The sequence below is a fragment of the Haliotis cracherodii genome, unplaced genomic scaffold (assembly GCF_022045235.1).
Source record: "Haliotis cracherodii isolate W230 unplaced genomic scaffold, xgHalCrac1.p SCAF_7, whole genome shotgun sequence".
In the NCBI taxonomy this organism is placed as follows: domain Eukaryota; kingdom Metazoa; phylum Mollusca; class Gastropoda; order Lepetellida; family Haliotidae; genus Haliotis; species Haliotis cracherodii.
Window position 1 is genome coordinate 20,943,871 of NW_027266330.1, and position 18,438 is coordinate 20,962,308.

Genomic DNA, 18,438 nt, shown 5'->3' on the forward strand with positions numbered 1-18,438 from the left:
TGGGAATACATATCTCCCATCTGAACATGGCCTCGAGGGGTGGGAATACATATCTCCCATATGAACACGGCCTCGAGGGGTGGGAATACATATCTCCCATCTGAACATGGCCTCGAGGGGTGGGAATACATATCTCCCATATGGACATGGCCTCGAGGGGTGGGAATACATATCTCCCATCTGAACATGGCCTCGAGGGGTGGGAATACATATCTCCCATATGAACACGGCCTCGAGGGGTGGGAATACAAATCTCCTGTATAAACATGGCCTCTACATACATACATACATACATGGCCTCTACATACATACATATATATATATATATATATACACATAATAAAAAGTGGAGGCGAAATGGAGCCGAGAAGAAGGTTTAATTTCGAAAAGATGAGGAAACCTAGACTTACCAGACTTGAGGTGGATTCGGGTTTTTTATTTATTCTCTTGGAGACAGCCTATAGTATAAGTATACTATGATCGATGCATCGAAAATCGATATCGATGCCGCGCTAACAGTATCGATGGTATCGATAGACTAATAAAATGAAAATAAATCTGTTAATCATTTACTTATCTACTCGTTTGTATGCAAAACACACCTTGTTTGAATCACATGTATATCCATTCAGAATATGTTCACATACTTGCTGATGTCGAAATGATGTGACTAAGTCTAATCTATGTGAAATGTGCGGTAGGGTAGGTCCGGAGACGCTAACCCTTTTCGCGAACACTCGGTGTCATCACTGACTTTCAGTGGTCCATTCATATAATTTTAAACTCCAGTTTACCTTTTACGCCAATGGAATCTGTTTGATTGGTGAGTAGAAACTGGTTGCTCTCTAGCATTGGGGTTTTACATTTATTATACCATCGCAATATCCCAATAACAAAGATGACTTCGACTACAGCCCGTAAATGACACAGAAATATGTTATGCACTCTCATACCTTTCTATGCTCTGTAAGAATTACAAACAGGGCATGCTTGTCGTAACTAACGGGATCGGGTGGTCAGACTCACTGACTTGGTTGATGCATGTCATAGTATCCCAATTGCGTGTATCGATGCTCATGTTGCCAATCACTGGACTGTCTGGTCCAGACTAGATTATTTATAGACCGCCGTCATATAGCTGGAATATTGTTGAGTGCGGCGTCAAACAACAAACAAACACAGTTATTCAACTCGTGTCGACTAAGACACGGATATTTTAGCAATCGTTAAACTTCGAATGCGTTTAGAACATTGCACAGACAATTTGTGAATACTGCTACATTTACAACAGAATTGTCTTCAGAGACAATAAGGCGTAATTATTCAAAGCCTATCCCATTTGCATTTAGCTGTTCCCTGCACACTCGGACACATGTGACTGTAGCTCTGCCTTAAATAACTGGTAAAACTGCCTTCCTTTGCTTTTCCCTTCAAATCAAAGTGGACACCTAATTTCTCTTAAGCACGGAATAACCTGTCTTCAAAACGGCCGTCTTGTTGTAGGAACTATATGCGGCAGGATCTGGCGTTACACGGTTTACATTGCTTTCATGCAATATCACTACTCCGGTCTGAAAGTCCGCTGATACAGGACGTAATTTTTTCTTCTTCTGCGAAATTCGATACATGTTGATAAAAATTTTGTGACGCACGTTTGTCGACATAAACGGAACAGATTAACTTGGTGACTAGGGTCGCAGTCACGGATGTCCATCAGCACAGGGTGAAGGTCGTGCATTCGTGTGGTTTCATTGTGGTCGTATGTATATGACCTTGACCTTGAGTATGTCTGGGGTGACATAAATGGTTACCTATTTCTGGGATACCGTTCCATGGCAGTGAACGCTGTTGGCATCAAAGCAGTAACTACCACAGGCATCAACATGAACATAATAAATTATTTTTAAAGCTAACAAATCCCAATTGTACAGACTTCTAACAGTTTATAGGGACCGACCATTTTTTGAGCCGAGGAGGGGGTATCGGGACTGGCTACAGCTGCGAAAGCAGATTTTAAAAACATTTTAACTATGCGCCTGAAAATAATAAAGGTAAAAAACGTCTTGTTACAGTGACCTTTTTGGGCAGACAATTTCTTTTTTTTAACAGCCAAAAGCATAATTATTGTTTTCAAGCATTTACTGGGATTATGTTTTTTTCGATAATAAAAGCTGTTAAAGCTGAAGGTTTTGCTCTTACAGTTATATTTTAGAGATAAACAAAATCACATTCATTACAGAGACTACATATATGTTGCATTTTACAAGGAGCGAGCCTTAGTTCTAATACAAGAGTGCTGGTAAGCGTTGCATTCACGAGCACATAACATTGTCACCATAGACAGCATATTTTAATTGTAACATTTCATTTTGCGGCGTATTGCCGGCATATATGACGTCATCAAGCTGTGCCAGGGATGGGTTTTATTTACATATTTCATTTGTTTGATCTACGGAGAAATACAACAAAAGTTTCCAGGGGTTATTTTTCACATGTTGCAGTTAATTTCAACTTTCAAACTGAAAGTGCATTTGTGACCAAATGCAGGAGACGTTTTAACAGAACTGCCCGGAAAATGTATTCTAAATACTAAATACCAGTCAATTCGTAAATTGTTCCTTCCGACGTCGAGTCCAGATATATCCGATGTTTGAAACCATAAACTACGATCCCACTTTCCAAAAATTATTTTTCATTTGCATATGCAAATGTGACAAAGCAATAAGTGTATGTAAACGATGAACATTCATTATCCCATTGACTAGCATTAAGTCCCAGAAATACAGTTATTTTATTTGAAAATATGTATCTACAAAATATAAATTTAAAATCCAAATGGAGCCCAGAACAATGCTCAGTTTGTGAGGGGATCTAGACTTGCCAAATTGTTCTAGGCTTGAGTTGGCCTTATTTCTCAATTTATTCTCTAGGGCTTGGGACTTATAAGCCCACTATACAATGAGCTATACATACTCCCTGATGACAGAGAACCGGCATGCTAAAAATATAGAAAGAGGCCATCATTTTTAACTTTACATGAATAGCTATGCGTGACATCGAGGGCTGAATAGAATAACACCTTCTGTACTCACTCAATAATAACCCCGAATATCAGGCCAAGGATGATCAGTAGGCTGAAACACGAAAAGGAGATGTGTATCGTGTTACTGTTTGAGGACGTGATACGAATAATAACAACGTTGTGAATAGGAGAATATATCTGACTGTGGACCGTAACGCCACTTTGAACAGCATGTAAGTTATGACATGGCTTGTCAGCTTCATTTAGGAGAAAGTGAAGCAGGCCTGTGGTGAAGCTCAAGAGTACAGTGTAGACACGATCAACAGATCCTGGTACGCCTGAGGGAGATAACTCTGCCCAAGCGGATGGCGGGCCATGTTTAAGATTGACTTGTAATCACCAGACCGATTTTATCAAACATAATTCCAAGATATTGATGCTTACCAAGACTCTGGAATCTTTGATGATAGGAAATGAGCATGGTGGAATGCTGCAAGAAGAGTTTTACTGTTATCAGAGATTACATGGACGCCGTGAAGACTCGGGGTAGAATAGGTCTTCACCAACCCATGCTTGCCATAAAAGGCGATTATGCTTGTGGTAAGAGGCGACTAACGGGATCGGGTGGTCAGGCTCGCTGACTTGGTTGATGCATGTCTTCGAGGGTTGTTTTACGCCACGCTCATCAATATTCCAGCTTTATGACAGGCGGCCCGTAAATAATCGAGTCAGGATCAGATAAACGTGTGATTGGTGTCACGGGCAACGATCCACGCCATTGGTTATAAGGATACGCAATCAACAAAGTCAGAGAGCCATGGGCAGCTTTGGGTCTATTCTAACCCGAAATGTCCACGGTAACATACCAAATAAGTTGTCATATGCCATAGAATATAGCACATTTTAAACACATGTAGCACATGAATACCGAATATACCATTAAGTTCTAATATACTATAGAATGAGTGAGTGAGGTCTTACGCCGCTTTTAGCAATATACCAGCAATATCACGGCGGGAGACACAGGAAATGGGCTTCACACATTGTACCCATGTGGGGAATCGAACCCAGGTCTTCGGCGTGGCGAGCGAAGGCTTTAACCACTAGGCTACCCCACCTTCCCTACTATAGAATGAAGTGAATTGTAATTTTACCGAATTCATGTAATACACTAGTAAAGGTACTAATATACCATAGAATAATGCGAGCTGTAATACACTAGTACTAATATACCATAGAATAATGCGAGCTGTAATACATGTAATACACTAGGTAAGGTAGTAATATACCATAGAATAATGCGAACTGTAATACACTAGTACTAATATACCATAGAATAATGCAAGCTGTAATACACTAGTAAAGGTAGTAATATACCATAGAATAATGCAAACTGTAATACATGTTATACACTAGTAAAGGTACTAATATACCATAGAATAATGCGAGCTGTAATACATGTAATACACAAGTAAAGGTACTAATATACCATAGAATAATGCGAGCTGTAATACATGTAATACACTAGTAAAGGTAGTAATATACCATAGAATAATGCGAGCTGTAATACATGTAATACACTAGGTAAGGTAGTAATATACCATAGAATAATGCGAACTGTAATACACTAGTACCAATATACCATAGAATAATGCAAGCTGTAATACATGTAATACACTAGTAAAGGTACTAATATACCATAGAATAATGCGAACTGCAATACACTAGTACTAATATACCTTAGAATAATGCAAACTGTAATACATGTAATACACTAGTAAAGGTACTAATATACCATAGAATAACGCAAGCTGTAATACACTAGTAAAGGTACTAATATACCATAGAATAATGCGAGCTGTAATACATGTAATACACTAGTACTGATATACCATAGAATAATGCGAGCTGTAATACATGTAATAAACTAGTAAAGGTAGTAATATACCATAGAATAATGCGAACTGTAATACACTAGTACTTATATACCATAGAATAATGCGAGCTGTAATACATGTAATAAACTAGTAAAGGTACTAATATACCATAGAATAATGCGAACTGTAATACACTAGTACTTATATACCATAGAATAATGCGAGCTGTAATACATGTAATACACTAGTAAAGGTAGTAATATACCATAGAATAATGCGAGCTGTAATACATGTAATACACTAGTAAAGGTACTGATATACCATAGAATAATGCGAGCTGTAATACATGTAATACACTAGTAAAGGTACTGATATACCATAGAATAATGCGAACTGTAATACATGTAATACACTAGTAAAGGTACTAATATACCATAGAATAATACGAACTGTAATACATGTAATACACTAACAAAGGTAGTAATATACCATAGAATAATGCGAGCTGTAATACACTAGTACTAATATACCATAGAATAATGCGAACTGTAATACATGTAATACACTAGTAAAGGTAGTAATATACCATCGAATAATGCGAACTGTAATACACTAGTACTAATATACCATAGAATAATGCGAACTGTAATACATGTAATACACTAGTAAAGGTAGTAATATACCATAGAATAATGCGAGCTGTAATACAATAGTACTAATATACCATAGAATAATGCGAACTGTAATACATGTAATACACTAGTAAAGGTAGTAATATACCATAGAATAATGCGAGCTGTAATACATGTAATACACTAGTAAAGGTAGTAATATACCATAGAATAATGCGAGCTGTAATACATGTAATACACTAGTAAAGGTACTGATATACCATAGAATAATGCGAGCTGTAATACATGTAATACACTAGTAAAGGTAGTAATATACCATAGAATAATGCAAACTGTAATACATGTTATACACTAGTAAAGGTACTAATATACCATAGAATAATGCGAACTGTAATACACTAGTACTAATATACCATAGAATAATACGAACTGTAATACATGTAATACACTAGTAAAGGTAGTAATATACCATAGAATAATGCGAGCTGTAATACATGTAATACACTAGTAAAGGTACTGATATACCATAGAATAATGCGAACTGTAATACATGTATTACACCAGTAAACGTAGTAATAGGCCATAGAATAAAGCAAATTGTAGTTAAATCGATTACATGAAATATACCACCATAGATAATAATCAGACTCACCAACTTTGCTTAGGGCCGCTAGTATCACTACGATGGTATAAATCAGGGGCTCTCTCACATTCGCAAACAGGACACCGGCGATTTCAATGCCATGATGTTCACCGTGGCCGGTGTCCTTGTCATGGTTATTGTCTGTCGTGTTGTGAAGCCCATGTGTGCCGTACGGCTCCGATGAATTCACATTTGAAGAAGATACGGCAAATACCATGCAGGAAAATATGCACAAGGACAAAGTTGATGCAAAGGCCATGTTTAAATCTGTGCCGAACAGTTTCAAACCACCTTCCTTTCCAGGTTGGCTTGACGGGCCGTCAGTGCTCAGGAGTTAATCTTGAAAAAAATAAAGATCCGTGTTTATTATGACATAACAAAGTGGTCGCATTGGTGGATTGGGTAAATATACCCACGTATACATGTCATGAGTATACGGGGCTCGATTTAGCTGTCTCTCTCTATATATAGCATGCACAAGTTCAACCTGTTACTGGAAAATGCAAACTGATATTATTGTCCACATGCACAAAGTGCATGTCAACAAATTTGACTTTATTTGCCACATCACGTAACCCTGTAATTTGTCATGCCTTCTTGACATGACGTCATCAAACTGTGGGTACTTCAAGATTATGTACTGTACATGGAGCTTGATCTGTCACTGAAGTTGACCACCGTAACACGTTATGATGATACAATTATCCAAGTAATGATAATCATAATGCATTATATATGTAAAACTATCAATATTTACAGAATAACAATATAATACATTGTACTGAAGTTTGCCAAAGACCCGTACTGCCATATAATGTATCAAAAGTAAACAATAAAAAGGGAAGCAATGTATTTTATGAAGCCCTATTAAACCCTAAGTTTATAAAACATAAGTGTTACAGTAAATGGGAGGATTTTCTTGAAAGTATACAGATACAGAGTGGACAAACTTTAACCTTATGACAAAAAGATGGACTAAGTTCTGAATTAAGATGGTTTCAGTTTAAAGTTATACACAATATTATGAGTACTAACTGTTATTTATTTAAAACTGGATATGTTGAATCGCCAGTTTGTTCATTATGTAATGAACCATCTGAAACAATTACTCATGTATTATGTAATTGTCACTATGCTGTTGATATATGGACGAAACTTTCAGATTGGCTTGGACACTACACAGAAGGCAGAGTTAATTTTAGTAATGAACACATACTGTTTGGATTTGAAGAGAATAACAATTCACTCAATGCAGTAATTATGGTAACAAAATCTATGCTGTACACATTTAATAGAAAAAAAAAGTCAAACCAATCTTTTTACTAATTCAAAAAGAAATGTTTCGATATTATGAATTTACAAAATGTATTGCATATTCAAATTGTAATTATGCAAGTTTCCATGCCTTCTGGTCTTCTCTACATGTGTTATTAGAAACTCTGTATAACTATGATATCTGATCTGTCCATGCTACAAACATGCCAATAATGTCACAAAAAATCCATGCACACTCTATGTATGATATTGAAATGTAAAATATGATGGAATAAAAAAAATAAAAATAGTAATAATGCATTATGTGATGGTTGCCATTGATGACATTGCCACATAAGTATTACAACAGCACTAACGTATTAAATAGTATGACACAGTCAACAGAGATCTGAGATTTTTTTATATATAGATACATTCATGGAACCAGGGTGCAGCCTGGTGCAACTAGCTTTTCATAGCCCTGTATATATAGAATACCAAACCGCCTCTACTAAGTGGTACAGCTATATGTTTATAAAACGGATGATCTCTTCACGGGCAAGTAATAAATTAGGATTGTATGATCGTGTGTAATAACCTTTCGACATTTGCACATGTGCGTTGTAATGACTCTCGATGCTGATAGGTAATTTGAAGCCATAATACGTCACAGTGTTTCATTGTTGACAAACATACGATACATAGAGGATATTTAATGTGTTTTCTCAAATACCACTTTTATCTCATCGAGTGAAGTGGGAAGAATCTAATATTTTCATGAGTGACGCAGTCACGAGTGAAAATATTAGACTCTCCCCATTTCACGAGATGAGATGAAAGGGGTATTTGAGAAAACACATTGAATTTTCTATTTATTATATGCATGTTTTATTTTTTTATTACTTGCAATTTATATATTTTTTCGAAAACAGTGTCTGATAAATTACTAAGTTCTCCCTGTCGCCCCTTTACCACCGCCGTATAAGGGGAGTTTGCGAAAAGAATATAGTTCGTGAATAAAACTAGCCCTGTAAATATATGTTATGCGAAATATATTATTTCATATCGAGTATTAAGTTCCGTGGACATTTTTGTTTGTCATAATTAAATATTCTTTTTTAAAATGGATTCGGGGGAAAGTAGTTCCGGCACCTTGTTTATATCAGTCACTAGTGACTGATATAACTTTTTTTTTTATATCAGTCACTAGTGACTGATAACCTGATCTATCGTAACTGATAAATTCCAGTATTTCATTCATATGTATATAATAAAACGTCATCCATTGTTCGTGATGTCACAATTTGATTACATGACGTCATCTGAACACTAGACTGCCTTCAATGACGTTTTTAGGTAGGGCTGACATTAGGTACGTTTTTCTACATGTTTTATCTGAAAATGTCAATGATTAATATACAGAATATCCTACTGTACACTTGCGCCGACGTATTATCTGTCCCTAGTGGTGAGGTGGAGGTTTAACGTCGGGTCCAAAATTATTGCACTTATATAGCGAAGTGCATGCACGTCTACTACGACAGTTTGGATGTGCATTTCTTCGTTTTGTTCACTAGAATGGGTCGTAGCGAGGATATTTTTGTAAAACTTTCATGCAGTAAAACTCTCTGACTTTTCACAAGTATGCTAAAACTCTAAGTTCAAGATTGAAGGAAACAACGCTTCTGTATTTATTCATGGTAGGGAAATTCTCAGGGTATTCCAAAGGGATGTGGAAATGGTCCGTCAGTGATTACGTCATTACAAGTATACAGTCTCATGAAAGACGTATAAAAGACAAATCGACCTCAATTTGACGGTCATCTGACCAGACCCTCGTCAGATGAAAAAGCTGCATATCATGTAAACTTCAATTTTTTATTTTTTTTAAAGTGAGTTCTTTTTCATCTGAAATAAAAAAAACCCAGTTCGAACTCTTCACTGCATGGAGCGATCAGGTATATCAATCGATCAGGTATGTATTTAAAGACACAATCAGAATAAGGGCACGCGCAAGGACACATGGAACCATTCTATATAAAGGGGAACCAGTCTATGTAAAGAAGGAACCAGTGTGTGTAGAGGAACCAGTCTATGTAAAGAGGGACCAGTCTGTGTAAAGAGGAACCAGTCTATGTAAAGGGAACCAGTCTATTTAAAGAGAAACCAGTCTATGTAAGGAGGAACCAATCTATGTAAAAGGAACCAGTCTAAGTAAAGAGGAACCAGTATATGTAAAGAGAAACCAGTCTATGTAAAGGGAACCAGTCTATGTAAAGGGGAACCAGTCTTTGCCCTAGAGCTGCAATACGCACCTGATACATTCGCCATGCATGTATAACAGATCGAAAAATAAGCTTCGGGAACAACGGCATGGCGTAATCAATCAGTAGGGCTCAGTCTTAAAATTGTCACATTGTATAGGCGTACAATCTCTTATTTCTCAGCGAGTGTAGACCATATCATATGTTAAGGATCTTGTGCAAACACGCATACATGTCATATACTGAATACATGCCCTAAATAACTCTGTATATATTGGTTTGTTGTAAACATATGAAGGTAACTCTCTCTGTAACAATGAGTATTCATTTCACAGATTCCTCTGTATTCCACATTTATTTGATGTGTGAATGGGAGAGGATTGACATTGTGACATTACATACTCTGTAAACTGACATCCTGGGTGGTATGGCCTGTGCATTGTGTGCGTCAACAGGCACAGGACTGAACAATAGGCGTACAGGAAATTACAGCAGATCAATAATCATTCTAAGCGTTAACATGTCAGGTTTATATGAAACAGTAAACACGATGATAACGATACTAAATAATCCTAACGGATTATGATTATTACTTTGTGAAAATTACATTTAGATGGTGTATACGTAATATATATATATATATATATATATATATATATATATATATATATATATATATATATATATATATATATATATTCCATTTAGTTTATTGTTTACGGTATACATTTTGTCATATTTAATACAGTACTGTATCATACAGCGTTAGTAATCTGCTAGTATTTTATATTTATTAATTTTAGAGAGTAACCAAGTTCGCATTTGTTTATTTTGTTTCTTTATAAAGGGTTCTTAGTATCCAAGAAAAGTTCCAAAATAATAAATTAGATCTGCACTTAAGGTGCACCTATTTGTGGTAAATTATTAAAATATAGAAGAAACCGAAAAAATGATATTTTGAAATCAATGGAGCATTCTAAACAATATGTAACGACAAATATTAATAGTGATAATAAATAAATTCATATCCAGAAACAAATTGCTGTGACATTTTATACTTACCAGGACAATACGCAATCCTCACACCCAAGTGACGTTGATCTTGGTTAGACAAAGAGATGACATACTTTGGAATAGAAGGAGGGTCTGTGGCTGGGACGGTGAGTCAGCGACAAAAAGGGGTAGAAGGGGTATAATACCTTTCCTGGACCTACCAAAGTAGATTAGGTTAAAGCTCTATGCAAGCTTATCCGAATGATGTGATTTTCCTTGTTAAATCAGCTGGATTTAATATCACCCGTTGAGTAGAAAAGGGCGAATGCATTTAGCAAATCACCAGGATTTCCTGATTGACCAGTTTATAAACACTTGAACAACTTACGACATGCGACCGTTCTTACGTGGACGTTTGTAGATGAAGGAGTATAGATTGACGTAACCTTTTTTCCACATCTGTCTCATTGCGTCGTCTCCGTTAAAGGGACTCTTCCAGCTCAGGACCGCATGGCAACTGTGTGATAAAACAAAAGTACGTATACGTGTTGAGCTTAATTTAAACCAATAAAACGACTAGGGGTGAATTGGGTTTTAACGTCACAATCACAAGTATTGCATTTTGCGACGGGTATGCACGCGTGTGTTTCTGTGCGTGCGTGCGTGCGTGCGTGTTTAACGTAGGATAACATTCAGACATACCAATTTCTCCAGTAACCACGAAATAGTATGCGTGAGACGCGTAGTGTGCTTCCCACTCGGCCAATAACAGGTGTAAAAGGTAACACTCTCATTTATGAAAAAGAACTGAAGAAGGTGGTAAAAGGCGTACACACATATGAGTAATCCCACTCCAACGTTACAGGATATTCGTATGAGTGAATCACGTGATGGACTTATCTCGAGGATCTGGTGATTCCAGGTCCGCATTCTACTTCCGGAACCAACAGATTCCAGTTATTTCTCCGACGTCAACTATGGTGTGCTTCATGTATAATGTCCCTTCATTTTGCATACTGCCCTATAGTTGTGTCAGATTTACTCGTTTGAAATGCACGTTGACAATGGCTACTGAATACCTGGTTCAGCTGCAAGAACAGTATCGTGACCTCATAATGGTTTCATTTGGGTTTAACGCCGCTTCCATCAATAGATGCGATCAACCAAGTCGCAGAGTCAGACCAACTGATCGATTTTTTTCGTTCCTCACGACACGCAATACAGTGCTGGTGACATATTACAAGTCGGGTCAACGCGAGGCCATGCAGTTATATCTGGCTAACTAATTAAGGCTGTACATCGCACCCATTGATCCTGGACGATCTCTTTGTACGTCACCATTCAGTGGGGCATGTACTCCGAACTAAACAGCCAGTTCATGCCGTAAAGCAGACTAAGCTTGTCGTAAAAGGCGAATAACGGGATCAGGTGGTGAGGCTCGCTGACTTGGCTGATGCATGTCATCGTATCCCAGTTGCGTAGATCAATGCTTATGATGTCAATCACTGGATTGTCTGGTCCAGACTCGATTATTTACAGACCGTCCCATACAGCTGGAATATTGCTGAGTGTGGCGTTAAACAACAAACAAACAAAACCTGAACTATTCTGTTTCATAATACTCTCAGTCTATTTTGTAGAAGAGCCTGTCCCGTAACTTGATGCTAGTTGTAACCATCTGGGTCTGAGATTTTTTTTTTTTAATATAGCAGCCTGCTGAACTTGATGCATCTGTATTGTAGTTCTTATACTGATTTAGAAATCACTTGTCATTGTGAAATTAATCTGTCTAGATAACAGTGTCTATTCATGCACTGTCTGTTAATATAAACGGAATTTCAAACTTTACATCGAAAGTGCTTTACTTTTCAACAACACATTATACACCCCACAAACGTTTTTACTTTGTTAGCAAAGAGGAACATAGAAATTGGAGTATAGCGTTTTGCCCGCTCCCATTACAGATATTTAGAAAATGTTAAATGATTCTCTGGTGGATAGCTGGGTAGGCACCGTGACGTAAGGCCATAATCAGAGCATCAAGGTGAAGGTCAGACAGTGTCCTCGCGTTGCCTGGATCTGACCTAGATACAGGCGAATCTGATACCCGCCATAGATTACACAGGTCGGGTCGGAGGTAAGAATTAGGAAAACAAAGGTCACAAAAAGACATTTATGTAACACTCTAATCCAGAGGTTGAGGGGTTTGAGGAACGTTTATAATTGTAAGGAAAATGGATGCGTTCAGGTAAAGTCATGAAAGCGTAAAGAACTGAAGATACTGACTAAAGCATTATACTGCGTCCTTGGTCGCGTCCACGATTATTGCACTTATATAGCGACGTGCATGTACGTGTGTGTGTGTGTGTGTTTTTATGGCTGCTTGTACTAGTCCGGACTGATGCCGATTTATAGTGCTAGCACACTGAGATACCATGCCGCAGGTTAACATGACTACCCCACTCAGACACAGTATACTGACTCCGAGCCGGCCAGTCCTTGTTTTAGTCCCTTAATGCCGAGCGCCAGACAGGGTAACAACAAGTACTATCGTTTAACGTCTTTTGGTACAACCTTATGTCATGCATCAAACACCAACGCATTAATACAGCCTTATGTCATGTCACACATTAAACACCAACGCATTAATACAGCCTTGTGACGTCACACATCAGACACCAACGAATTAATACAGCCTTATGTCATGTCACACATTAAACACCAACGCATTTATACAGCCTTGTGACGTCACACATCAGACACCAACGCATTAATACAGCCTTAGCTCATGTCACACATTAAACACCAACGTATTAATACAGCATAATCTCATATCACACATCAGACACCAACGCATTAATACAGCCTTAAATTATGTCATGTCACACATTAAACACCAACGCATTAATACAGCCTTATGTCATGTCACACATTAAACACCAACGCATTAATACAGCCTTATATCATGTCGCAGAAAACGCACTACACATTCGAGCGGTGGGGTAGTCTTGTGGTAAAGCCGTTGCTCGTCACGCTGAAGACCCGAGTTCGATTCCCCACGTGGGTACAATGTGTAAAGCCTATTTCTGGTGTCCCCCGCCGCGATATTGCTGGAATATTGCTAAAAGCGGCGTAAAACCATACTCACTCACTCACTTGTGGTAAAGCCTTTGCTCGTCACGCTGAAGACCCGAGTTCAATTCCCCACGTGGGTACAGTGTGTAAAGCCTATTTCTGGTGTCCCCCGCCGTGATATTGCTGGAATATTGCTAAAAGAGGCGTAAAACCATTCTCGCTTGCTCACGAACCTCGCACACAAATGAGAAATATTCCAGTTCCCGTCTATGGTGTTGACATTTCACGACGGTTGTGGGACAATCAAGCATTCACTTTCTTCCACGATTTGCAAAAAGCATAAGTGACAAAGATAATGTTTGATGCAAATCCATATTTTGACTTCTATCATATGTTCCCTTGTTCGTTCAGGTAAACATTTGAGGTGTGACGTGTTTGTGACCGGTGGGGCAGGATACGCTCACCTTTCCGAGAACACCTGCTATCATCACTAATTGATGGTGATTCATAAACACATGCTTATGACACAGTCGGATGCGTACAAAGAACCCTGCTTTCACTATACAGGTCTTATGATTAGAGAGGTGCTGACGGGTACCTAGTGGTTAAAGCGTCCGCTCGTCACGCCGAAGACCCGGGTTCGATTCCCGACATGGGTACAATGTGTGAAGCCCATTTCTGGTGTCCCCCGCAGTGATATTACTGGACTATTGCTAAAAGCGGCGTAAAACCATACTCACTCACTATGATTAGAGAAGTGGTTTTGTCAAAATGTGGACGCCATGTCCATGTATAAAATACAGAATACATACTGTGTAAGCCTACTGGTGCCAGGTGATGGCTTATATCACTCCTGTCGCAGTGTAACGGTAGACTCCATGCACGTCAATGGCTGCCTGGCTTTTTTTCAGTGCGAAGTCCAATAACGGTAATTTATGATTGGGTAACAGGTGCTTCAGGTATGTTTTCCACGATAGACATAAGTAATACAAGTCTGTGTCCGGGTCACATATGGTCAGATTACAGCACGTATACTGGTCTCTGTGTGTGTGTGTATCTAAGTGGAAGGTGGCGTCACAAGTTGACCCTTGACACAATGGTTTTCTTGAAACATTGTGGAAAGTGGCGTGACTCTCTGACGTTTTAGGCAATGGTTTTCTTGAAACATTGTGGAAATTGGCGTGACTCTCTGACGTTTTAGGCAATGGCTTTCTTGAAACAATGTGGAAATTGGCGTGACTCTCTGACGTTTTAGGCAATGGCTTTCTTGAATCAGTAACTTGCGTTTAACATTAGACGGGTACATACTACAGGGGGTGATCGCATGGGGAACCATTCATGACGCCGAGTTACGATGTCGCACAATCAACCTGGTAAAACCTTCCACCCCTGTTGTTGCTATGGACTGCATCGACTATACAGATCAGTGTCAGGTCGCGACTGTTTCCTTAAGTTCAGCCAATTAGGGCACATACATTTGGGTCTAAATGGCCATGGACACGATTTGATACTTACTATCCATATTAACTGCACAAAACAAAATGCTATTAGTGTTGGTTGTAATTCAAATGAATAAATTGAAACTAAAGTGTCTTAATCACTGGGCGAATGAGTTTAACCCCACTTTGAACAGATTCCAGTTGTATCACGGCGCGTCAGTTTGATGTGGGAGGAAAACCCGAAGTGATGTAGGTCTGAGAGGTTAACCACTTTGGCCAAACCCACGAGCACGGGTATGGTGGTGAAAAACCTAGGCCGGGGCGAACCGGGATTCAAACCCACGATCATAGGTGTCTGGCGTGCCCAAGGGACGCAACTCCACACAGTTAATTGCGTCGCCTTAGACGACTAGGCTACCCGCTAGGAACAGACATATTTGCATAAAAACACTCCCCCCAATACATAACATGCCTTTCTGCAACGATCACGTTTTCGTCTGTACAAAGGTCGATATGTACAAAACGTCTTAACTGAAAACATATTTCATAATGAAAGAAAAAATAATCAAAAGAAAACCAACCGAAGCGTCTTCCTTCTTGAGCTTGCCACACTGTTCGTGATCTTCTCAGCTGATCGAAGTGTGTCCATATAAAACGCTCACGCTAGTTTGAAGCCATATGTCACGTTCGTTAAGACTACACTCGTCTTGCTTGGGTGACTATTTATTCAGTTGTATGATATCACGAACCACGTTCAATACATTAGTCGTATGTCTATCAACCAAGGGCAGCCATGTGCTCCGACAGCCTTGACGTGACACAGCATATTGGCTCATGTCGTGATTCTTCTTGTTTGTATGGCGGTAAGTACGCTAGGCAGTTACGTTGATGTACATGTATATATACATATTCCCAATCCAAAAGACTCCACAACAACAAAAAATATCACATTTCCGTAATTCAAAGTGCAAATGTTGATATATGTGACAATATACCGTGTGATTTTCTCATCGTGACTTGTAAAACACTTTCACTTTTTGGAAGCCATTCACTCGGGGAGGTTGATTTGCTTGGCTGAATATTTAATCACGAACAATGTTTCATACATATGACGATGTAAGCCGATGTTGTCCGATAGTCAGGACACAACATGTAGGCCAATATCTAAACTGTGGGATTCCATCGCGGCTGTCAGCTGTATGACTATGTGACTTAATAGAAACCGTCCACGTTTTCCATCATGTGCTGCATGTGATTTCTTTTGTGAACACAGCGAAAATAAATTCCGTGTCTCCCCAAGGAAAAATTAAATTGCGCGTATACTGAAATGTTCCGTGTCGCCTGACCTCTGCAATAATACTCGTGGTGCATAATGGGATGTTAACAAAAAAAGACATTGCGGCTTCAGGCGAGAGAGGATCACAACCAAATCTGTTAAGACGTTTCATGTTCAAATACTAGGTTCACGGATCCGCCTTTCTATTTAGTCTCGCTGTCTGTAACTACGTTTGTTTGTTTGTTGTTTAACGCCGCACTCAGCAAAATTCCAACTATATGATGGCGATCTGTAAATTTTCGAGTCTGGACCAGACAATCCAGTGATTGACGGTATGAGCATCAGTCTACGCAGTTGGGATACGATGACATACATCAACCTGCCCGGAGTCACCGAACCTGACTTCCCGATCCCGTTAGTCGCCTCTTACGACAAGCATGGGTTGCTGAAGACCTATTTGGTTTGGTTGGTGTGTTGCTTTACGTCGCACTCAGCAATATTCCAGCTATATGACGGCGGTCTGTAAATAAACAACAACCAAGCCAACAGATGCAGTAGAGATGCACAAAAAGGAGATTGTCACACCTCCTTGTCAGAATGACGCGATCTGATTGGTTCACGTGACCTTGATAACATACGATGTATCCGGCCATGGAGGGAAACAAATTTCTCAGCGGCTGAATAAATCTCTTATACCCCTTGTGGGAATCGAACCCGGCCTATGGCGTGACCTGTAAACACTTTTCCCATGAGGCATAGGCATCCCTACGGCCGAAGTGATCTGGGTTTTTCAAACGTATTTCAGTAAAGTCACTGCGTGCTATTTTAATACTGGGGGAACGCCGAACGCTCAGGTCACACATGCCCCATTGGTAGAACCCACGGGCACATCTATGGTGCTGACAAATCAAATGTAGAATCCTGGCACGACTGAGGGACACAGCTCTTGTCAGCGGTGGGCGCCTCAGTTCACATGCCATACATTCTTGCCCATGTTTTAAAATGAACGCCTGTAACTGTTAGGGAGTAGTTCAAAAGTTTGATGTCAGATACAAAATATGAATTTCAAAAGTTTTGAGACATACCCCCGCTTCCAACCCTAATACTTGATAATGGAAGTGTTTTAAGTATCATAATATCCTGCATAAAAGTGATCAAAACACATGTAAGGAGAACCTGTCGAGCTACACGAACATGTTTTGCTGTTTGTTTGTTTGTTGTTTAACGCCGCACTCACCAATATTCCAGCTATGTGACGGCGGTCCGTATCTTGATTGACAGCGACAGTCTACAGCAATCTATGAATTTACTTTAGTATCTTGTTTACACATCTTTACAATCACCTTTCAATGATCAGCCAATTGATCAATGATGACCAACACATGTGAGGTCCGGAGAGCGGAAGGTCGGGAGTTCGACCCCCGGCCGCGTCATACCAAAAGACATTAAAAGATGGTACTTGTTGTTACCTGGCCTGGCGCACGGCTTTACGGGCCTAAAACAAGGACTGGTCGGCTCGGAGTCAGGGTACTGTGTCTGAGTAGGGTATTCATGTTACACTGCCTCATGGTATCTCAGTGGGCGAGCACTAAAAAATCGGCATTAGTCCGGACCAGTACAAGAATACACACACACACACATACACACACACACACACACACACACACACACACACACACACACACACACACACGTGCAATAGTCTTGAACGCGACGGTAACCTAGCCTATAACCTTTGACTTATAGCCTTTAACCCGTGAAGATCCGACAGAATTGATGCGGGTCCTCATCAACTCATGCTTGTCGTAAGAGGCGAAAAACGGGATCGGGTCGCCAGGCTCGCTGACTTACTCATGATAATGAAAATATGTTTAAAAAACCGAACATATTTGAAGCTTCGATCGTGTTTAAATATGGATATCATTAATAATATCGTTCTTTTTTGCATTTAGCAATATGACAT

At 39.2% G+C, this 18,438-nt stretch overlaps 1 protein-coding gene across 4 annotated transcripts in view; it reads right to left on the reverse strand.

Moving 5' to 3' along the window:
- Positions 1–16,007, reverse strand: part of LOC139448265 (Na(+)/H(+) exchanger beta-like) — a 36,878-nt gene extending 20,871 nt beyond the window's left edge. For 2 of the 4 annotated variants that reach the window (XM_071229796.1, XM_071229792.1), the window contains exons 1-5: positions 15,781–16,007; positions 11,074–11,202; positions 6,184–6,513; positions 3,467–3,512; positions 3,093–3,134 (exon numbers count right to left, since the gene is read on the reverse strand). In XM_071229796.1, the coding sequence (XP_071085897.1) occupies positions 3,093–3,134; positions 3,467–3,512; positions 6,184–6,433 (338 nt within the window). In that variant the 5' untranslated portion in view covers positions 6,434–6,513; positions 11,074–11,202; positions 15,781–16,007. The remainder of the gene's footprint in view (positions 1–3,092; positions 3,135–3,466; positions 3,513–6,183; positions 6,514–11,073; positions 11,203–15,780) is intronic. The other 2 variants (XM_071229794.1, XM_071229793.1) reach the window with 2 other exon arrangements.
- Between the last annotated feature and the right edge of the window lie 2,431 nt (positions 16,008–18,438).